At 37.0% G+C, this 24,504-nt stretch overlaps 1 protein-coding gene across 3 annotated transcripts in view; it reads right to left on the bottom strand.

Annotated features, from left to right (window-relative positions):
* Positions 1 to 638: 638 nt before the first annotated feature.
* Positions 639 to 24,504, bottom strand: part of LOC149551150 (putative plastidic glucose transporter 2) — a 63,760-nt gene continuing 39,894 nt past the window's right edge. For all 3 annotated transcript variants that reach the window (XR_016352687.1, XM_089786735.1, XM_089786736.1), the window contains 2 exons: positions 1,544 to 1,658; positions 639 to 1,336 (listed from right to left, as the gene is read on the bottom strand). Coding sequence is in view for 2 of the 3 variants with exons in the window: in XM_089786735.1 (XP_089642861.1) it covers positions 1,154 to 1,336; positions 1,544 to 1,658 (298 nt within the window). In the remaining variant the exon portion in view is untranslated. The remainder of the gene's footprint in view (positions 1,337 to 1,543; positions 1,659 to 24,504) is intronic.

Raw genomic sequence — 24,504 nt, 5'->3', positions numbered from 1 at the left:
GTTCCAGCAGATCAGATTATATGTTTGGAAGCCTATGATGGGTTTGTTGCATGTATTGATATGCATTTACTTTTAAAAAGTTTCGCAGTCCTCTCAAAACCCTCTTAAGTTTGTAGCTCTACACACAAAGCATTTAACCTAATGAAAAAACGATAAACTACTTTTAAACAAGTAAAGTTGCATTATTCCCATCGAGTAATTTGAAGGGTTGACATTGTAAGAATCGTCAGGGAACAATCAATTTTATTTAATAATCATGAACAAGACCTATTCCACCTTCCATCGCTATTTATCCTGTTCTTGATAGGATCCTCTAATTGTGCAACTGTAAACATCGCTTATACATAATCATTTAATGCTCACTCACTCTAACTAAATGAATAGTATTGGTTGGTAATAAGGGGTAACCTTTATCTACGACTCCCAAAATACATAGTGAGGACATGTCTATGCAGACATCAAAAGGGCTTCTGACAGGCAATTTTTCGCAATTAATAATTATTATTTTTTAATCTATTTCAATTTGTCTGATTATTTTACTGTAAGGATGATCTAATTCATTGAACGCACATCACTTATGTACGTGTATCCATGTTAGTTAAATTTACTCAATTGAAAAAACTCGATAATGTCCCATCTTGATTCCCAAGGAAACCAGACTAGATTTATTAGTGACTTGCATTATAAATCTCATTTTATTCAATTACAATTCAAAGAATGTACCAGCAATCTTTTTTGAGAAAGACAAGGACACCTCCTAGATTGATAAGAATCAAATCTTTTTCTCAAGAGTGTTGAAACATTTTAAGATCTAGATATGTGGAAACCCATGCTACATTCATCCGGTACAACACTTCAAGAATCCCTAGCACAGACGAGAAACCTATGTTGCTATGTATCTTTATGCTACTGTGCCGCCACTATATATACAACTCCGGTTACTTTCTCTGATATCAGCTCCATGTAGGATGAGGGCTACTAGCCCTTAATTGATAGAATCCCCTTTCCTTTAGCCCACCCATGTTAATAACAGAGTTCAACCTCTAAAGGACAAACGGTAGTAAATCTATAGTATTATCTATTGAAATTTAAGCTATCCTCCCAAAATCTAGCAATTACCATTCTAATGTGAAAACCACATAGACAGCAATGGTCAGTGCCCAGACAGAAGCGCGATTTCAATTTCCTCCAAAGACTTGCCCTTTGTTTCCATTACATTCTTCTTTATGAATACAACTGTAATCATGCATATAAATGCAAAAAATGTATATAAAGCTTGGGCTCCAAACTGTTTTAAGAACTCCAAGAACAATAAACCTACAAAACAATTTACAACCTGCATACAGATGCAAATGCTTGTTATACAAAGACATATTCACTGTTACTAGAAATAAATTTGAATAAACTTCCTGATAAATTTCAAATTTCAAATTTAAAAAGTTCGTGCAGGCAAATCAGAAAGCTAATCTATCAACACAAAGATTACCAGCCTCAATGCACAGAAAAATAAGTCAAGTGGAGAACAGTGTAAGTAATTAATTACCCAGTGCACACACATGCAGACAGCCAAAGCTTTTGCACGGATTCTGCTATTGAAAATTTCAGGAAGCAGTAGTGCTGGAACTGGTCCAGCTCCAAGAGCAAACATGAACACAAACCTGCAAGGAGCAAGAATGGCATTAATAACTTAAAAAAGGCATCTTCAAGTGCTTTGAAAGTAGATCATTTGATTGCCAGCAAATATCATGGTCCCAATTGCACTGATTAAAGAATGTACACTAATCTCCGAATTTTGTTTTCCAGTCATTAAACTAATATGCATTGTATACTTTGCAAGCCACCACCCTTGTGCATCCTTTTTAATGTAGTACGTAGTTTTATGAGTGTGCCATAGAAGCAAACATCAGTAAAAGAGCTGTGCTGACAGAAGCAGAAGTTTTCATTTGTCAATAAGGAAAGCATCTGCTCTCACTAGATTGACACCATGAGAAGAAAAAATTATGTTCATAGGAGACTGCATATTTAGCAAAGAGCTTTATGAAATCATCTAGTCAATAATAGTTCACAGTTTTCATGAGACTGATCTTCTGACCACCAGTAGGTTACAAATAATCAATCCTATTGGAAGAAGAATCTCAAAAATTCTATCTGAACTCGATGGTGTAGCTTTTACATGTCCCAACAACAATATCTGTAACATTTCGTCTAATGTGAATGGGCCTTCATTGCCAAAAAAATTCTATATCCAAATAAACTATCAGTGTTTGCCTTTCAAAAAAATACAAATTGTATGCCCCTTTATCACTCTCTCAAATTACAGTTCTAAATACCTAGATTTAAAATCCATAGAGATGACATTGCATTTTGATTAATGATTTCCAATTTGATGTTGAATCAGGCTAAATTCAAGGACTGGTTTACGATTCAGCCCTTATATTTGTGAACTACTAGTTTTGCATCTTTCTGTATAACTAAAGCTACCATGATTCCTAATTTACCTTGATTCATGAAGATGTATAAAAACTTTAAAAACTTATTTTCCTGTCACATTGCCACATCAGTTATCTCATAGTGGACAATTGGAAGCACAAACAAAATAAAATAAATGCCTACAGAAAGAGGTGAGGGTGGACAGAGAGGTCTGCCCTCCATCCCATAATAGAGTAACGGCATTCCTCCTCTCCCCATTTAATTATGCCCGCAAAAAGGATGAGGAAGACACATGATTGCAAGATATGCACAAAATAGATCAGTTGAAAAGGCTTTAGTAACTTTTCAGCAAATGCAACTGGTAGGTGTAAAATGCCAGACTCCACAACTTCTGTTGGCATCCTCCATTGCCTGCATCACAATAAAAGCATTACAACAGGCCATGGACATCCATCAATGTAGAACAAATAGAGGAATTTCATCAGCAATAATCTGTAGGTGTGCAAAGAGGAAAAAGATTTGATACTCTTCACTGAAGCATGATCAATGTCCAGGCAGCTCTTCTTGAATGCCACTTTCTTGCAGCAAGGCACAAAAACTATTTTTAAAAGTACCTCAACAAACGTGGTCTCATTGAATGCAGTGATTGCAGGATGTGAAGAGTATGGTATTTTTGCCAAAAAAGCCTTGGAAAACCTCAAGGAAATGCAAGTGGTAGATATAAAGCCTGATTCTACAACCTTTGTAAGTGTTCTATCTTCTCCCTGCCTAAGCCATAATGAGGGCTGGGTACAGGTTACGGACACCAATTTAGCATAAGGTATAGAAGCTGTTTGCAATGCCCATCTATACCTATTACCTTGCCTTGGAGACATTTATATTTAGCATTCTATTCTGTGTATTATGAGATGTATTGCTGACCATATTTTTATGCATAAGTTATATGATTTATATATTACTGTACATGTCGAGTGTGTATGCACCATTGTAATGTCCCCGTCATAAAATAAATGTACTCATTTATTCTTTGTAATCGGCCGGTTGATTTATTTTATCTCGGACCCATTTTATTTAGTTTTTGTAGTTTGTGTCGCCGTCGGCTAACTTTGTACACCCTCGGATAATTTTTCCCAATGGGTATTTAAGCGCGGCTTGTAGTCAGTTTGTAGGCATGCTTTGGATTATATCTCTTTGTACTGCGGACTCCTATTGGATTTCGGCATTATTCGCCATTTTGGAAGTGAAAGACCTTCCCTATTTGGCTTGCACGATTTCGGTGGGATTCATCCCTCACCCTATTCTGTTGGTGTTTGGTCTGAATCTGGAAATTTGAAGGCTTAATTATATCACAATTCCTGTTGGTGAATCCTTGGTCTCTGCGTATGCAAATTGTGTATGTATTTCCTACAACTCTAAGTGGTATCAATTGGTTTGCATTGTTAATTCGTTTACTGGAACATTATTGTACGGCTTCCATCCTTCACACTCCCTCCTCATATCTGTACGGCTTCCCAATTCATCTAACCTTCCATCAACAATCCGTACTTGTGAATGAACATTTGTTTCAGCCACCCATTCACCTCTCATCATCTGTATGGCCTAAATTGGCTTAATACGGCAAGTCTTCATAACTGTACGGCCTGCATTTCCCTGTCTCCACACGTACCGTACGGCATCCATCTGTATGATTGTCAACACCCCTCCACCATACGGCATCTTGTCCTACCATACGGCCAACTTAACTGCACCGTACAGCTTCCTTGGTGATCACCATACAAGCTCCCTAAATTGCACTTTGTCATACGTCCACTCCACCTATTGTATCCGTACGGACATTCTTCCGGACACCATATTGCCTCCTATTTCCGTACGGACTTCTAAACTCAGTTTGGATACGTTTTTGCCACCGTACAGTACCTACTGATAGCCTCACTAATCTGTACAAGTCTCTTACAGAAGCATTTTTGTATCCATCCTGACCATAATCTGCCCCATTTCTAGTCGGGTCATTACAACCAATTGTTAGAGTAAGTTATTTTATTAACTCTAGGCTTTAGCTCTCTTAGGTGCATATAATTAATATTTATATTAATTATAATGTGCAAACCTAGCTTTTCTATCCTTTAGGGTTTCGTTCACTTTTAAAAGGTTGAACTCTTGTATTTTGTTTACATAACTTAGAATACATTTTGCTCTCTCATTTTCTGAGAACTTCTAAGCTCTGCTTTTTCTGTTTTCTGGCTTCTCTTCATTGCAAGATATTTGCATGCAGGTGTTCTTGAGGGTCTGTGAAGTTGGATTTCTCAACTTCTACATGGTATCAGAGCCTCCCTGCTGCTTCTCTATTGAATGATTTTTGAAGCCGCGATTCGGAGTTAGAAACCCCAGCTTTTTTTGGGTTTTTTCTTCAATAGGGAGGAAGAGCATATTTTCAGAGCATTTTGGGCTCAAACGAACGCTTCCATTGGATCCAGGAGGCCGTTTGTAGTCAGGATTCATATAAAGCTTATCGATTTTGGAGACAGAGCTCCGGGAGGCAAAAAAAATTTGCCCACAAGCCCTCCCGTACGGTCGTACAGACAATCTCTGCACAAAAATTTAAAAAAAAATTTTAAAAAGGCCCGTTTTCGGCCACTCCGCCGGGCAGCCGCCACCGCGCCACCCAGGCGCAACCGCCGCCGCCAACGCAGCTCACCAGCCACCACTGCTCAGCCGGGCCGCCACCTCCACCGACCGAGCCACCAGCAGCGCCATCGCCCTCCTTCGACGGGTGACATCAACATCCCGATAGCTGACGTCACAAAAAGGCTATATTACGTCATCTATTTCAGGCGTGACGCCATCATTTTCAGGGCTGACATCATCTTTTTCCGGCGACTGCTGGCGTCATTTTTCAGAATGATGACGTCATTTTTCAGCAGATGACGTCATTTTCTGTTCACCGAATTTTTTTCCAGCAACGTCCTGGTGACGTCCATACGGCCGTCAAATTTAAGACTGTATTTTTCCGGCAAGGTGCATTTTTTGAGCAGTAGTCGATTTTTTGCTCATAACTTGAGCATACGAATGTATTTTTGCGATCCGAAAGAAGTGCCGGAAAGCTGACTCAGAGACAGAGACAATGGTGCTAGTTTCGTTTGATTCCGAGTTCGTTTGAGCTTCCAAATTTGGCGTCAAAGTAGAGGCTTTTGTTTCCTCCTCTTCTGCATCAACGAATCCAGGTTCTTTTCCAGTTTTTTGTTTTCCATAGTTGTTGCTTTGGCTTTGGGGGATATTATCTTATTCGTTGTGGGGGGGGGGGCATTTTCTATTTTGTAATTTGCTTCAGAATCAGACCCTTCTACTTCCGTCTTTTCTTTCTCTCAATGTCGGATCCTTCTATGATCCAGCTCACGCCGCACAACTATCACACCTGGAAGACACAGATGACTAGGCTTCTCATTTCAAGAGGTCTATGGTCTTGTCTGGATGCGAATCAGCCTGCTCTTACGCGACCTTATGAGGTTCTAATGCACAGGAACAAAATGGATGAAGCCATGGGACTAATTGCACTCAACATTTCAGACAGTTTGTTATTTCACTTGGATGGTTTGACTACTCCACGGGCTTATTGGCTCAGATTTCAGACTTTGTTTGGCTAGGTCAATGAGTTCCGAGCACTTCAATTGGATGCAGAATTGACTTCTTTGTCACCCAGCAGCTTTCCCACCATTGAGGACTTCTTGGTGAAGTTCAAATCTCTGTGCACAGTTTTGCAGGGATGTGGTAGAAACAAAACAGATGAGTGTATTTTTTTGATACTCTCAAAGTTGTGAGGACAATATCAGATCTTTTCTTCTACTTTCTACTCCACTATGGATGCCTTGGGTAACAGACATCAGATGCCCTCTTTTGAGATTTTTTGTGACCGGTTAACTCGTGAGCAATCCAAGCTCACTCAGATGGATTCACTTACAGGTTCACCATCACAGGCATTACTTGCAAAGGATACACAGGAGCAGAAGCCGAAGCAGCTATCTGATTCATCCTCTTCTTCTAAGAAGGTGGTGAAAAAGAAGACTGAGACTCCTTGTTCCTATTATCAAAAAAGAGCTCATGATGAGGCATATTGTTTTCAGAAGAGATTTGATGGCTATGAGAAATAGATTGCAGATTTGCAAGCTCTTCTTCAAAAGAGCTCTATTTCATCCCCATCCTCTTCTACCTCTCAGGGGTCTGCCTTTTAGTCTTCATCCACCTCTTCGACATCCTCACCGAATTTTGGATAGGGTCATGCATTACGGGCTTCTCTTGCATCCCCTTCCCAGGTCCCTTGGATACTGGATTCAGGTGCTTCTCACCAAATGGCATCTTCTCAAGGGGTCTTCTCCTCTATTGAGGCTTCTTCGATTCCTCATATTCTCATGGGGAATAACACTGCTCTAACTGTCTGCGGGAAAGGTTCAATTCGCATTCAGGATGGCATATTCAATGATGTATTGTATGTTCCATCTCTCTCTGCCAACCTTCTCTCGATGTATCAGATTACACACAGTGGATCAGGGAAGACAGTTGAGTTCACTGCAGATTCAATCTACATTCGAGATAGTGTAACAGGAGGCCTTATTGCTACAAGGATAGTTGATCATACCACCCATCTCTACACCTTCTTGCACTTTGGTCCACAATCTCCATTATCGGAGCATTCTTCTTCTCTTTCACGAGAGCATCATGTGGTGCAATCAGGACATGTGAACCTTTGTATTGTTCCTGAGTTCACCGCACCTCATTCCGTTGACGTCTTTTCTTCTTCAGCTCTGCCAGACCCTCCAGCGCCACTCATCGAGCCTTCAGGAGCACATGTTGCGGATTCTATAGAGGACGGTCATCTCCTCTTTCATGACAGTCTCAGCGCACCTACATTGGGGATTCCTTTTTAGGATCCTCATGTCTACTCTTTTGAGCATCAGTTAGGCCTTCCTGTCATTCAGTGGTTTCCTTGTTTTGTGCCCTTGTTTCTTCCGCATTGGAGTTCCATTGGTTCGTTTATTTCTACAGGGACTTCATCATTCTGGGGGGCTTTGTTGTCTCTTCTCTCTCTCATGGGGGGGGTTGTTTATGGTTTTGAGAGAGTCTCTTGAGCCATAAATATTCTGTTTTTTTTCAGCATGTTTGTTCTCTCTCTTTTTGGAGAGGGGTTTTTCCCACTGGGTTTTCTCCTTTGTCTCCGGTTTACAGAGATTTCCTTGTATTGGGTACCTGATCAGGCCTTGTTGTCGGGACCCATTTTTCCTACTTTCATAGCTTTGCTAGGTTAGCTTCCTCCTAAGCTTCGCTTAAGGGGGGGTGTTAGAGTAAGTTATTTTATTAACTCTAGGCTTTAGCTCTCTTAGGTGCACATAATTAATATTTATATTAATTATAATGTGCAAACCTAGCTTTTCTTTCCTTTAGGGTTTCATTCACCTTTAAAAGGTTGAACTCTTGTATTTTGTTTACATAACTTAGAATACATTTTGCTCTCTCATTTTTTGAGAACTTCTAAGCTCTGCTTTTTCTGTTTTCTAGCTTCTCTTCATTGCAAGATATTTGCATGCAGGTGTTCTTGAGGGTCTGTGAAGTTGGATTTCTCAACTTCTACACCAATTTGGCTATTATATTTTCAGCAAGTACGCTTGACATTAGTCTTACAAATGCAGGCACCAGGTATTTCTCTACCTGAATCCGCAAGTATTGAAAAGTTCCCCAACAATTGTTATTCTAGAGATATTGCATTGGGCCTTGTCTATCTCTTGTCCCCTATCATCATTGAATCAAGTATGAGGCAAGTCTTGTGACCTTCCTTAAATCAGGATTCAAATCTGAGTTGATTCTACAATCATTGCAATATGGGTTACCCGTAATTATGTGTTTTAATTTTATGGTTTATTTTACATATATGAGTTATATACATTAATTGGGGCTTTTTAAGATTAAATGCTTTAAAGTTGAATAAAGTAAAAATTCATTTTCTCTCAGAAAGTATATTCTAAGTAGGCACAATTACAAATTAAACTAAAAAATTCCACTGGAATATGAACGTATTTAACAAGATTAATTAGTTTTAATATAAAAGTGAATATTTTAAATTATTGCGTAATGCATTTCAGAGAAAAATAAATTAAGTTATAATAAAAGAAAAATGAAAAAATGAAAATGAAGAAGTGCATAACGTAAATGAAAGTGGGTTATTTCATTCCTACATTTTGGGAGATTGGAATCTTAGAACCGTATTTTTAAAAAATTGAAAATTGGTGGATTGGGATGTAATAACCCTAAGTATACCTCTGGCTGAATTGCCAATGTCAATGAGCAATATAACTGTGTCTTTGTTCTATTTAGTTTTCAAACAATGATTTCCAAATTCCTAATTTTTGACAAATAATAACATTCACCAAACTTGAGACAAAGTTCTATATTATTAAAATTCCAGAACAAAACATATAACTCAGAACCTAGCTGCTATGCGTGGCACTTCGTTGCTTATTGAGATATTTGAAATGCAATTACAGTTACGAGCATATTTGATCACATACTAAATGAATTTCGAATTCCCAATGAAGCTGCCGCAATTGATAATCAGCTGACAGTAGTTGTGTAGAGTTTGGCGGCTCCCTAGGAAACATCTGCAGGTCGTATGTGTTTGACGGCACTCTTAGGAAGGCAACCGCAGGCCATATGTATTTGACGGCTCACTCAAGAAACAACCGCAGGTCCAACACTATAATCGATTCCCTTGTTGATTGCGTTGGTTTGGCCCAGCAGCTCTCACGCAAAGACTGCCCCCTCTCACACGTGGTCTCCAAAAATGCAGGTCTGTGTTCCAGTTTGGGAATAACTTTGCTAATGAAATGGAGCCGGCAGCCAATCAGATCTGTAATATGGCCCTTGGGTAAAAGTCAATGAGTCCAATTGTGCAAATAATCAACTGGAAGAATCCTCTCCTTAGCCACAGCAAACAACAGTAGGATAATTTCTAGCAAATATCAAATCCACTATACTTCAGCAATGGAATGAAAACACTTATCAAATACAGTGAAGAACAATAGAGAAGTTGGACAAGCTTAGCTATACCTCAGAAGCTAAATTGCAAATGCAATTCTCAGAATTTCCAACCCTTATACATCAACAAGGGCATACAGTTTAGAACCCAAGAAAAAGCCACGAAAGCACAAAATCAAATATATAATCAAGTGTGTCTTTCCCAATGAATGAACTCTTATTTATAAGCTTTTCGTTAACCAAAGTTTCCTTAAAACTCCACTTTAGAAATTGTGGAAGTTTCCCAAAAGAACTCAACACTAGAAACTTTCCAACTTGCTTTTTAGAAACATCTCTTAAAGTCATTATTATAATAATGCAACTCAATGATTAATAAAAATAAGAGCTCATGCAATTATTACTTTATTAACTGCAAGTGATGACCAACTGCTGAAGCCACCACTGCACTACCAAAAACAGCATTGCCAAAAATAGACTCACAATTGAGACCCCCAAAACACCCTGTCAGCTCACAAGGATCGCTATGATGAGCTAACTCCATCAACTACGCAGACTAGCCAAAAATGGGGACATTACATATTATTTTGGATGAGATGAGCTTCTCAACTGCATTGAATTGTGAAGATCAAAAGGTGTTTGCATTGTTTTTGGGATTCCACTACATCTTTTTGAATTAAATTGAATAAATCATGTTTTTGGCAAAATCAAAATGAGTGCTAAATCTGTTCTCACTCTCTTTTTCCCTAAAATAAGTGTCAAGTAAACCTTTTAGTGTGACCGATGACTTTGGTACGACACACTCCAGCAATGTGAAATGCTTTTAACATGAATTTATTAAATAGTAAGGCCACAAATGGGGGACCTCATCCCCATTTAGCAAAGCTAAGGTTCAAATCTGCAAGCTCATTGAAGCAATGAAGGCACAAGCTCCTGATCATAATGGCCCAACGGCAGTTCGAACCTTGGCAAGCACAACACCAACACCACCACTTAACCAAAACTTTGAGTGGTCAGTCCAATCTTCTCCCTCTTCATTTCTTGCAGGTGTTTGAATGCTATGCTCACCATTAAGGTAGCATATAGGATCCTTAGTAGATTGAATTTTGGGCAATGCATAAAGTAAGACATTTAACTTTTAAGTACTCCAAATTAAATTGTAATGAATCATTGGAACCACCTAAGTGCAAGGATTGTAATCTAACCACATAAGTCGCATCAATGTTATATTTAAACTTATTGTGTATTGATGTTGATGTCAAACATACATATGGTTTTATGTACATTTTATTTTCATGCGATGTTGGGTAAAAGCTTCATATTAACACAAATTTAGAGTCTTCAAAGCTTTAGTTTCCATTTTGTGTCTCTAGTGTGTTAAGTGTACCCACCTTGTTCAGTGTTGTTTACGTTATCTCCCTAGCATCTTGATGTGAATGAAATGTGTATACAATTCCCCCTTACCTGCTATGTTTTTGTAGTTATGGAGAAGTCCCTTACCGGCTTTGTAGCTCCTTGAAGTTATCTATTTTGCGGGCTTATGGATTTAGAGATTGATTGTGAGCTTTTACTTCAATCTCTCAATCATTTTTGGAATCCAATTTTCATTGTACGTCCTTAGTTGTAGTTATCATGGACTAAACATGTCCTAAAGACCAAACCCTAACTTGTATTTGCTCACTAGTCAAAATACCAATGCTAGACCAAGACTAGTTTAGGACTACACAACACTAGACATAGGCACTTGCGTTTGGATGCTAATGTCCCACCTAGGTGTTAGTGTCAATTTGGGCGCACGTGTCTTCTCTAGGCACTATTGTCCTATGGTGCTCCAATTTTCATCATTTCTTCATTTATTGGGTTTTTCAGCCATTTCTCAAGGAAACATTATAAATTTAGATATGACAGTTGCTCCCCACAACCATTAAGTATTACACTATAAGGTGTGTCATTTAAAATGTATTTTAATGTTAAATATTCTTGATGAAGGTTACATCAATATTGCTTGTGTAAGGGTGGGTGTGGTACAAACATGTAAATAGTTAATTTCATGTTGGTGGTAATAGATCTCACCCATATGATATGTTGGGCTGGATAGTACTGCCCCATAACATATGTTGGTATTTATTTATATCAACAGACCTTGTAAACTGATATCTATATATATATATATATATATATATATATATATAGATGAGGTTTAAATCCTTATATAAATAGGATTATGTTATTATCAAGGCATGGATTACAAAAAGGTGAGGAAAATCTGCAATGGAAGCCAGGCAAGTTGTCCATCAATAAGAGATATTATGTTTCGCTTATGCAAAACAGGTGAGAAAGAAGGCAGCTTGTTTAAAAACAAATATAGTTATACTAGTTATTAGATGGTCCCACTTGTTGTTAGAGATTTAGCATAACTATATGATTTGTTATGAGTGAAAGCATTTTGTATTGAGATAGCTGTTGTGCATGACTTATTGGGTATATACTGGTTCTTGACAATTTGTCCTTATAAAACACAATTACAATTTAGGGTATATTGAGTAAGATATATTATATTTTAATGCTCAATAATTTTGGTAAAGGGAATTATAACATCAATATTTCTTTCTATATGGATGGAAATAATATAACCATGTAGATTTGAAGATCTTGCCAATATAATAAGTTCAGCTAAATGGTGCTCACAAATATCATATGGTGCTGTTAATACTAAGTACACTCTTACAATTAGGTGAGCGTTGAAAAGTACAGAAAATAATTATGTATTCTTGAGAACCTTCAATTAAGTTTTGGGCATTATAATGCCCAACTATTAGCAGACTAAAAAATAGAACTTGTAAAGTCATATGCCTGTTGTCCTCGATTTTGACATCACAAAATATGTACTTTGTAAATATATGTTAATGACTTTTTAAAACGCATTTTCCATTAAGTGTTTAAATGGTCTTCATATAGTAGTGATGTTTGGCGAGTACACATGTTTTTGAACACGTGTTTTTGCCTTCCCAAAATGCATTTTTGCGCTATCTAAAGCTGGTGGCAATTTTTGGCAAAACGCATGAGTTTTTGATGATGCAATAATCTCCCAAAGTTGTGTTTTACACTAGCAAATGCCTCAACCTCTATACATTTTGAGACATGTTAATGGCTTTCTAAAAGGCGTTCAAAGTCCGTGTTTTCTAATTAAAGCTGCTTGGCAATTTTTAGAGCGTTTGCATATGCTATTGCATATGTGTTTTGCCAAAAACAGCCCGTTTTGGGCATGATCTTCACCAAAAACATTGCATTTCAAGGCATTTTTGGCATTGAATACCTTCAAGAAGCATTCTAGGTTAAGTATTTTGATTTCAAACTTGTTTTTCATCATTTCAGCAACTTAATTTTTGCCCTATACGCCATTTTTACATGCTTTTGCATATGGAGTTGCTAGGTCAAAGTTTGTTCCACTTTTTGGGCATTGCATTTCTCTAACCCTCTCCACATGTCCAAATTCAAACCATGTTGTTTGGATTTCAAATTCTATTTAAGTCTTTGGCTTTGGACAAATCTAAATCCTAAATCTCTTGGATTTATTTCAAATTTGGTCAAGTTTTGGATAAAGACTTGTTTTTCTCATTCTTGGTGGAGTTGAGGTTAATTTCTTTAGTTATTTTCCTAAAAGCATTTATATATATTTGTTTTGATTGTTCTTGCAAATCTTTGTCATTTCCATTTTTAGAATTGCATCTCTTTCTATGTACATAAAGTTGCTCCTCCTATCTTTCGTCTTCTTCTCCACGTTGCATATGCAAGGTCTCATTTTACTTGCATATGCAATCGGGTGTAAAATCCCGTTCCTAAAAGAAAGGCAAGATCATTTTTCCCTCACATGCAAATGCAAGTTAAAACCCCACCATTACGCATTCCATGTACCTCCATATGGCTGCCCTACTGTTGAAGTTTCTCCCACATGCCTACCGGATAGTCTCACATTTTGCACATGTTAAAACATGTGATGCTCAATGTGTTACTCATTTTTCCCCTTGTTCACTAAATTTCAAGCTTGTTGGTCGCATATGCAATTCACTCTAAAAAAACTCGTTTTTAGTTATTTGACTCATATTTAAGCCTTTCTGTGCTTAACCCACTTGTTCATTCTCCATACTTAATCATTCCACTCATTTTCCCTATCCATATCCTATCTGAAACTCGGTTTTTACATCAAAAAAATTAATCATAGATCCCTCACATGAAGATGTTCTCACATTATGGGATTTTCATGTGACAGTTGTGCAAGCGTATCATTTTGCAATGTCAAGAGAACCTACTCTAGCAAAGGGCAAGGGAAAAAAGAAGATGAAGTATCAATGTGACCATCATCACAATTCCATTCCACCATCGCAAGTAATTTCCTACTGTGATAAAGTGCGGGATACTGACATATCCTACATGAACATTGAAGATTTCCTAGCAAGAGTCAATGTTGAAGCTACTGAGCATATGACATGAACCAAGCGAAGCCATATTCATCTATTGTCTACTTTCCCCTTGGCAACACATGAGCCAAAATTCATTCTTGCATGTGCAAAGCACTTTAATACACCCTCTCGAACCATCAAAGATCAGGATGGCAATACTAACAATAGTCTCTATCCTTAGACCACTAATCGTATTTTTCATGTTCCTATTGTACCAAGTTCGTCAATGATAACTGGTTGGTCACTAAGAGGCCAAATCTTGTTAGATGGCCAATAAAGGGCGTGCGTTGATGTGATTTCAAGGAAGAAATTAATGACCTCATTACACTGCTTAGTTGCTTGGCAAGGCTCAAGGATTCAAACACCTTTGAACCCTGGATGTATAAGTACATCTCTCATAATAAGGTCAAAAAAGAATGTGTTATGGGCTGAATTAGTGAGTGATTCAATCTGTGAACAGTTAGTGAATGTGTTGTCTACCGGTGTGTTCAACATGAACTCCTACATGGTGTATATTGTTGCTGCCTTGGGTACTTTTTCTGGTTTGTCAACAAAAAATGACAAGTCTATAGTTCATGTGTGGGAGTACTATGAGCAACTGCCTTTGAAGCAAAGTCGGATACATTTCTGAAAGGTTCAAGATATCTTCTTTGGGCATTTCATTTGCTTATTTGATAAATAACTCCCAAACAAGCAAGTCTCTGATGAAGCATGGAATTAAGGTAAATGAGTATGGTTGTATATTCCTACAATTTCCCAAATTCACATATCTACAAGTTGGATACTTCAAGGGAGAACCATACACATTGCCAAGGTACCATACTGATAGAATTATACTCATGGTATTGGCAAGACAACTCATGGAGGTACATGCTTATCAATCCAGTTTGCACTAGCCAGAAGTGGAGATCTCATCACGTAACCCATTGAAGATTGGTGGGTACTCATTGGATACTCTGCCTAAATCAAAGAACATGGAGTTTGAAATCCAAAGGATCACACTAAAAAGATTTGCAGCCAGGAGTTGTTTTGACTGGAGAGGGCTACATGAGGAAGCAGTTCTTACACATACATCTTCTAGAAGATCTCTAGATTGATGTGCATAGTGAGGTGGATATACGACGCACAGACTATACTCGATTGATTGTGAAGCACATTGTGGATTTCAACTTGGCATCAATCCCTCCTGGATTTGAGGATAACAATCAAATCTTAGATCTTGAATATTTTCAGCAAGATGTGGAGAAGTTACCCATTCTTCCCCCTACATGGTCACACAAGGAAAGTACCTCAATTTGGGATCGATTTCAGACTATTCTTGCTAATGCCAACACTTGGATGAAAAGAAGGGGTCTCAAATGCATCAAAATAAAGCCTGGAAAAGCCTTTGATCCTGCTAGTCCGATTGGTTTGAGATCAGAAATCAAAAGTAAAGGTAAAGATGGGACATCATCGTCTACATTTGAACCTCTTGTTCAGAGCTTGCCCAAGCTATCTATCAAAAGAGGAAAGGACTCGAGTGTACTCGAAGTAAAGGGGATTGAAACTCAATCAATTCATGTTGACTCAAGTGATGATGAAGTAAGGAAATCAAAGGAGCCTTCACCGTTGGTTTCATGTTCTCTTGAGGTTCTTGTTGTGACTTCTCTTCCAGATTCAACACCAATGTCAGATGAATCTCATGATTCACCCTTGGGCATGGCTATGGATGCATTTTCTACAGAGTATCCATCTCTTGAGTATCCTGTGACCATTACTCCAGCATTGCCTGTGCCCTCAGTTGTGCCTACATTAAAAACCGGGGGAGATCAGTATGATTATGAGAGTGTCTTTGATACATACTCCTTGTCAATTCCTTCTGCCACTGTTCGTTCCACGGCATTGCTTGATGTGACTTCAACTCAGTTAAAGCAATTCATGACTGAAGTTACACATAGTAGTCCTACTTCTGTGGCCATTCAAACAGAGGCACCTACTACAATAACTACTGTCATGCAAATTATTCCAGAGTTAAGTATGGTGACAACCGCTTCAGCCAATGCATCTTCAGCCTTCCTCCATTGTTGAGTACTGTCATGTCCCCATTTTGGAAGCAATTTGATTTAATTAATTTAATTAATTAGGTTGTCCAAAATAATGAATATTTTATGAGGATGACTAATTAATTATTATAATTAAATAAATAAGTGGTATTAAGTTAATTATTTATAAAGTTATCAAATAAATAAATATTAAAAAGTAACTTTATATTTAATTAATTTAATAAAATGACTTGAATTATAAAATATTTTATAAAGTCACTTTATAAAAAAATCAAGAGTTCCCCTTTTGAGTACATACATGGACTTTGTAAAAGGAAAAAAAAGAAGTAATATTAAAACTCATGTATTATCCCACATTGGCAAGACGGAAGCGTGGAGCGAGGAAGGGATTAAAAGAAAGAGGATAGCTCTCATTTATTCATGCTTGGAAATATCAAAGAAATTGGAAAAAAATTTGGAGATTATGTCACAATAGTTTGAACGACGAAATCCCTTCAAGCTGAAAATCTTGACGCCATTGAAAGATATGGTCTTGAAATTCAACATGGTAGCAGTCCGAAAAAGCAGATACGAAAAAGCAATCCGAAAAAGCGGAACCGAAAAAGCAGGCTGAAAAAAACAGTCCAAAAAGCGAAACCGAAAAAGTAGGCTGAAAAAAGCAGTCCAAAAAGCAAAACCGAAAAAGCAGGCCGAAAAAGCAAAATCGAAAAAGCAGGTCGAAAAAGCAGAACTGAAAAAGCAGTCCAAAAAAGCAAGGCCGAAAAAGTAGAATCGAAAAAGCAAGTGGAAAAAGCAGATCGGAAAAAAGCAAAGCAAAAGGGGCAACATTGAAGAAAATTATTACAGCCATCTACAACCAGGTTCCTTTGTTAGTATTGCTTTCTTTTAGGATGTGATAAGTTTCAGCTGTAGGTGTGCATTATACCAGCATTATCATTTTTTGTAATCCATGTAAATGCCAAAAAAGTCTTGGCCATATTTCATGAGCATTGAAAATTTCATTGCAATTAAGGAGATAATAATTGCTGGTGTCATTTGAGCAATTCAATATTATTATTTATTAGCTAGTTAGTTTGCATACCAACTGTTTGTAGAAATGCCAGTTGGCTGTAGGTGTTCATTTCTCATGCTTAGATCATATGTATGCATTGAATATTGTCAAAATAAGTTGCACACTCATGTTAGGTCATTGTGTAGTCCATTGTAGTCTTCTAGCACAAGATTCTCATTGATGCAAATTGAAGGGAAAGTCATTTGAAGCTAGCTGAAATACTATATCAGTCATACGTCCCTTGCATGTGAATTGTTTGATGAAATTCCTTGAGCTTTCATCAGCATTTTTTTTGAGGGCAGATTTGAGGTGGCTTATTACAGTGGTATCAGAGCTTGCTTGCAAAGTGTTTGACAAAATGTCAAACAACTAAAGTATAAAGTTTTTGGTGTTTGAAGAAGTTATAACCTATTGGGGTTATTACAAGTACTGTCACACTGAAGAGAAAGAAAGAGGCAATTCCACCTACGAAGTCTGAAAAGCAAGTGAACAAACCAAGGGTTTGTAAGAAAAAGAAAGCCAAGACAATTTCTCAAGTTGTGATTGATGAAAATCACATTAAGTATGCTAAAGTAGCTGAACCACTTGTGGAAAAATCTACTTAAGACATGCAACCTGTTGATTATAGAATTACAAGAGTTGAATTGGGTAAACAAACCAAGCTAAGTTATCAACAGGATGTGCATGAGGTTATCAAATTCTTAGCTCGGAAGAATGATGATCTATGGGATAAGAAGAGAAAACTCAAAGAGGAGAATGCACGTCTCCTAGGGATCATTGAGGAACTGAAGAAGTCTTCTTTGAGTGCTGAATTTGTTCCAGATACTTATACTGAAAGGATCAAAAGGAAGGCGCAAGTTGTACATGAATGGACAATCAGCATTGAATCACAAAGTTATCAACTTGTTCGTGATATTTACAAGGTGCTGAAGAAAGGAAACGAAGTTGCTGCTCAATTCAGTAATATTCAAGGGTCACTTAAACGACAATTACAATTGCTGGACGGTGACATTGGTGCATGGAAGAGTGTAATGGAGCTTGATTTGGATGGTTTATGTGATTATGAAGTCATCTCATCTATTGAAATGTATCATGATTACAAGCATCTGATGATTAACAAGGAACAAGTCCTACAACAGTTCATGAAGGATGCAGAGGCAGCAATATTGAAGATTGATGAGCAGGAACACATGATCAATGAATGCTACAAGAAATTGTCATATGGAGTTATCACTGAGAACGGAGAACTCAAGAAAGAAGAGGATATTCTCACAAGGTTCACTGAAGCAATTTGCTTACAGCTTGAAGCGGACAATTTCAATCTCAATATAATGAATACATTTGCAAGCTAGAAGTGTTCACTAGATGAATTACAAAGCAAAAAGGAAATTTCTATCAAGGAAATTTCTGAGGCAGCCAGCACATATCAAAGGATCATAATGGTTGTTGAGTACACCAGTGAGCCCAATGCCAAAGTTGTGCGAAATTCACTACATAATTTACAAAAGTTGTTGAGACTATGAACATTTCAATTTTTCATATGCTTTAAGTAGAATAGTAGTAAGAAAGTTGCATGTAAAGAACATCTATGTTGCAAGTACATGATAACATGTACTTGTACAATCAGCTCATGTAGTTAGGTTGCAATCGCATTAGGCATGCAACTTTGAATAAAGTCAAGGTAGTTAGTTAGAGATAAGCCAAAGTGGTTGAAGTTGTTCCACTTTTCACTCCACCTTTCTCTCTTCGTTTTTTCTATATAAAGGAGAGAGCTCATTGTAAATAATGATCTTTTTTTTTATACGAGAACCTTGGGCTTGTAACTAGAAAGCTTTGTATTTCTTGTTGCAAATCTTTGAAGTGAATAAAGAAGCAGCTTTTCTCAAACTTTGTGTTGTGATATTTGGAATTAGTCTTTGTCTCTTACATTGCATTGACTGATTCATCTTTGTTACTTCTTTCTTTGTGAAGCATTTGAGTATTTGATGTTATTCTTGAAAGTCTTTGAACTTTCATAAACAAGATTGATATAGTTTAATAGTGGCTGCAAGTACTAGGATTTTAAGACTTTGAGCTTTACTCCTTCGTATATTATTTCATATCTGAATAGTTGAGCAAAGACTTTGAGCTTTGTTGGTTGTTCCTCATTTTGTTTCAAAGAGATTGCTTGTAGGAGACTTTGGGTTCTTGCTATCAATCACACAAATTAAGTTATAACTATTGTCTTAAGGTTGGTCTCACATCAACCGTTAAGCCACCGGTATTACCGTAGCAGTAGATTATTTTTGTTAAATTGCAAATAGTTGTTAGTATAAGATCATTCCTGAAAAAAGAGGAATTGATCCCATGAACCACCCATTTGTTAATTCCAATTAGTAGCCACCTATGGTAAGAAGGGAGCCTCCCCTATTGTTGAGAGGAGAGACTTGTCTCACTACACCGTTGCCTAAAGTTCCCATTTTGTAAGTTTTGGTTACAGCGGCTTACAAAATATTTAGCGAACAATGCCATATAAAGATCTAGATGTTATAAACTTGATAACCTTGCCATTATCCTCGGTATGTATAGCAGCATCCATGTCCTCATTTTATAATCCCTTTTCTTAATTATCAGGGAGACAAGGATTGCGAGCTATTTTATCATGACATTGATATAATCGAAGTACTAGTGCCAAAAGCCAGTAATGATGTTTAGAGCTGATATTCATTGTGTTGTTTTGGCTATTCTCAATTCATACAATGCTACTATAAGAGAATACTTATTCCTAGGCTGCATTGTACAAAAATGAAACTGAACTATGGTAAAGAAAACTTGTATCATCTTGCTTCTACACCTATTAAGTATATTGCATTATATATGCAAATATTATTAGTGGCCTACGTTAATAGTGAGATACTAGATTGACTTCATAAAAGAAGTCTTCTATACTACTGTGGGTATGACCTAAGTAGTAGCTAATGCAAAGATATACCTAGGTCATAGCACCAATGAAATCACATGCTCTTCCATCGGGGCTTGTTAAAATTTTATGGCTGAGCTATATGAAACTGATCCAAATGTGTCATTGCAAAGATATAGATTTCTGTTTGTAAGTAGTCCATCTAGCCTTTGTGCAATGAGATGAATCTATAAGAAATTTTAAGATTAAAATGTTGAATTAGAAAAATAAAAGTGGTGAAGTCTAATTTAAGATCTCAATGTACTTGCATGCTATGTTCCCTCTAACTTGTGTCTAATGATGATGTCAACTTAAGCCATTGTGATTTGAGGGCATGAATAAATCTTGTATATATAGATGGTGCTTTTCCTGGCAGATGCATGAAGGTTTAGCATGGAGGAGTTTGGGCACTTCCTTGTTTGGGCAGTGTTTTATATATAATAGTTGCAAATTGCATAGAGTTGGAAAAAATGCACTGCTGGTGCGTGGCCCCAAGACTGATCAGCTGCAAACTGATTCCTACAGCAGTCACTTACAAGTGCCTTATTTAAATTGTAATCTCCTGTGAATTGGCATAACAAATTGCAACATTTCATTGCAGGCATTAGTTGGATATTGGAAGTTTACTTCAGATTTATTAGTGCTCTTTGTAAACAGTTTGGTATTAAATAAGGAGTTATAAGGTTGCACCACCACTGTTTGATCAAGTGCCAAGTTGTAGTTATGTGTTTCAGTTACTAGTAAGCATGCCAAGTGTTCGTAGAAATGTCTACTGGCTGTCGATGCACATTTCACATGTAGAAATCATATGTATGGACCTTAATGATCAATAAAGATTGCATCTATACTTCAGTTCTTTACTTGGATATCTAATAACCATTTGCAAGCATCTAATCTAAATTTGAAACCATTACAAGCGAGCAAAAGTAACCTAAAAATAAAGGACAGCGAGATAGAGGTTTCATGCAAAGTGTTTGAAGAAATGTCAAACGTTTTGCATTGAATTACCAAGACCATGAAATATCGTCTTCTTCAGCACCATAAGTTGGGCCTCAATCATTCAGAAGATCCTCCTGTATGAACACGATACAGTGAATAATCTCCACTGCGATAGTTCCAGGTTGTTCTCCTTTAACATGGGCACCCAAAGGTAGTTGGCTTTCCTAAAATTGGTGGGTGTACCAATAAACTGAATCTTTGTAGTAAATGTTGAGCTTCAACAGAATGCAAAATGTTGCACATGCAATGAAGAGTATGGATGCAACTGAAATTTAATCGGATCAATGAGGCTACCAAGACCATGATATATCGTCTTCAGCACCTTAAGTTGGGCTCCAATCATTCAGAAGATCCTCTTGTATGAACATGACATAGTGAATAATCTCCACTTTGATAGTTCCAGGTTGTTCTCCTTTAACATGGACACCCAAGGTAGTTGGCTTTCCTAAAATTGGTAGGTGTTCCAATAAACTGAATCTTTGTAGTAAACATTGAGCTTCAACAGTGCGTCTGTCTATTCTGCTTCATCTACACTTCCTGAAAGAATCTTGACGAAATGCCCCCCTTTCTCCTAATTACCTGACTTATTCCATCCTGGACATATTCTTCGAACACTGAAGATAGCACCAACTCTGACGGAATTCTGAATTTGCAAAGGTCGGGCTAGATGCAATCATCTCTTAACAGCAACAGTTCTCTAAATGTTTCCGCCAAGGTTCAATAATTTGTTGGAAGTTACACGACCTAATGAACGTTCTTAAGTAACGACAAATTTAAATATTCTTCCACAAATGCGATGCTTTCCCCCAATATACGAACATCTCCACTCTTGTTAGTCTATAATTTTCTCATGATAATTTGAGAAATGGCATAATAATCTATTTGTAATGCCTCCCTGCAACTTCTGATCACCCTACACTTGTCTGAAAATCTCCTCATTCATATTCCCCTGTCTTCAAGCAAACACGACAATTCATATCAAGGTGTCGCTTTCAACGTGGTAACAAAACAATAACTCCTGATTAAAAAACCTTATCTGGAGCATTTGACTTTCATCATCCCTCCACTGTCCTCATAAAATGAATGGCACAAATTGCATCTACATATCCTTCAAACATAAGATATTGTTTGCCGTTTATTTCTCAAATGGGTTTTTTTTGTGTCATCGAAACAACCATGACCACTAGATTTTCCTCCTTTTCTAATTCTGAACATCATGCTGAATGAAATTGTTCCAAACGCCTATTCACATTCTATCGGCAAATTCAAATTTTCTTGCAAGCTCGCTTGTACATACATCAGTGTTTTTAATTATGTCAACTATAGACTGCAAACTCCTGTCTTTTTCAATCTAAGTGTGACCTACAAACATTTCACCCACGACTATGCCTGGCAAAAATCTCAATCACCAATGATATATATGGCAAAACTGAAACGAATAGTCACTCCCATTATGTAACAGCTTCTGAACCCAAGAACCTGTAGATATCATTCATTCGGAAAAATGAATACAAGGACTAAAACGGCCAATACAAAGTTCTTCAAATTATTCAGGCTAGCAATATAATGGGCCTCGTCGGCAACTACTCTTTATTATGGGAATGCTACCTCAGCGGAAAGAGATGTTAACAAGCTCCATATTTTTATAATGCCTGTAATAGTACATCTCATGGCATTCATGGTAAGTTTAGTCACAGAGGACCATCTGCAGAAACCAATGACATCCATGTGAACATCATTCTAAATCAAGTGTCAAACATTACTTATCGGTCTACCCAGGTCAATATATTAAAACTGAAGTCTGACGTTTAAATTCAAGGAAAGGTTAACTGCTCAAACAAATATATTCACTGCAAGAGATTATGATTTGCAGTTAACATATATCTAAAAGTAATATAATATTTCCTTCAGAATGTATCAGCTCCAAACTTTGCCAACCCTCTAATATAATTTTTTTCCTTGATGCAATCTAACTCAGATTTTAAAATTCTGAACTACAAATAACTCTGTAATTCATTAAACCTTTGATTAGACCCAACACGATGGCAAGGTTGATGCTCTGATATCACTGGGTATCCCAAAAGATATTTTCCCAATACTTTTAGCTCATGCAATAAACTTTCAGATTAAAATGACAAATGCTCATGTAGAAGACCTCCAAAATTACTACTGTATTATGATTTTCAGCAATACAATATCATAACCAGCAAATCCATACAAATTCCTAAGGAATATTTTATTGCATTATACATCAGCAATGCAGTAACAAACATTATTCCAATCTTAAAAACGGAAATACAGTCAGATTGGAAATAAACAATAAAATGCACCTGTAGTCTCAAGGGTGAATTCTGACTTAAATCCACCACAGATGATGAATCGGGGCTACGTCCAATCCATCTAGAAAATTGATTGAAGGTTGATGTCCTCAGGTCTCAAATGGAAGATGTAATCTTTCCCAATATTTCTCCAAGAGAAACTCAAATTCTCCAAACGAACAATAAACCAAGCATAGTCGAAAATGAACGAGACTTCCTCTTTAATGCTCAAACAGTGACTCTTCAACTCCCCATTCTGTCTTTCCTCTTTTCCGTCTTTGTCTTCTTTTACCTCCCTCTATAATATTAAATTGACTTATTTTATAAATTTTCTTTAAACTCTCATAAGTTAAATTTAATATTATATTAATTTAACTTGGGAATTCCTAATGCCCCAAAAAGGGGACATTACAATGACCTGCTTAATTCAAGGGAACCATTCTACTGCTGCCTCTCTAAAACATATTTCCTTTCATTCTCATATGATTGTTTGTAAGAATAAAGAATAGATAAAGTTATTTATTAATTAAAGAAACATAATTGATTTACAAAATGTATAACATCTTTGTAAAAGATATATTAGGGAGTATAGATACATAATAACATTATCCCTATTACATAGCAAATACTTGATATGCACAAGTCTTCTGTTTTTCCTTATATCAATCTGATCTGCTGCTTATACTCAGATATATGTGTATGAGAACCATCTCTTCTTCGATTGATGATTCGAGGTATTGATGAGTTAGGATTAATTAACTGTTGATTAAAGATTGTTAAGCAATAATGTAATGAATGTGGGTTTGTAATATTGGTGAATGATGGTTGAATGTATGGCAATTTGATTGCTGAACTATTTGTTTTCTTGATCCCATGATGAAGTGGTGATAGATGAGGCTTTGATGACTGTTTGCTTGACCTTGCTGATTGATGTTTGCTTGATTTCTTAAGGGATTAATGATTGATGGATGAAGGATTTGTTTGGATAAAATCATGAGTGACAAATGATCTGTGATCCTTGAATGATTGGAATGATCTCCTTCATACTTCATTGGTGAAAGAGACCACCTTTCATATGAATTGAGTGACCACTTTTCATTGTTTCCTTTGACAATAATATATTATTTTTCCCAAATTGATCTACCTTAGATCTCCTCTCAATCCCCAAACTGACCTCCCTTCAATCTCCTCCTCAAATTAATCATTCTCCCTGTTATATCCTCCAATGTGAGGGAGTGTCACATCTCTT

The sequence above is a fragment of the Cupressus sempervirens genome, chromosome 6 (genome assembly GCF_028749045.1).
Source record: "Cupressus sempervirens isolate cs-2001-9-10 chromosome 6, ASM2874904v1, whole genome shotgun sequence".
Classification (NCBI taxonomy): Eukaryota; Viridiplantae; Streptophyta; class Pinopsida; order Cupressales; family Cupressaceae; genus Cupressus; species Cupressus sempervirens.
The sequence above is the reverse complement of the archived record's forward strand: the minus strand, read 5'-3'. Positions and strand labels throughout refer to the sequence as shown.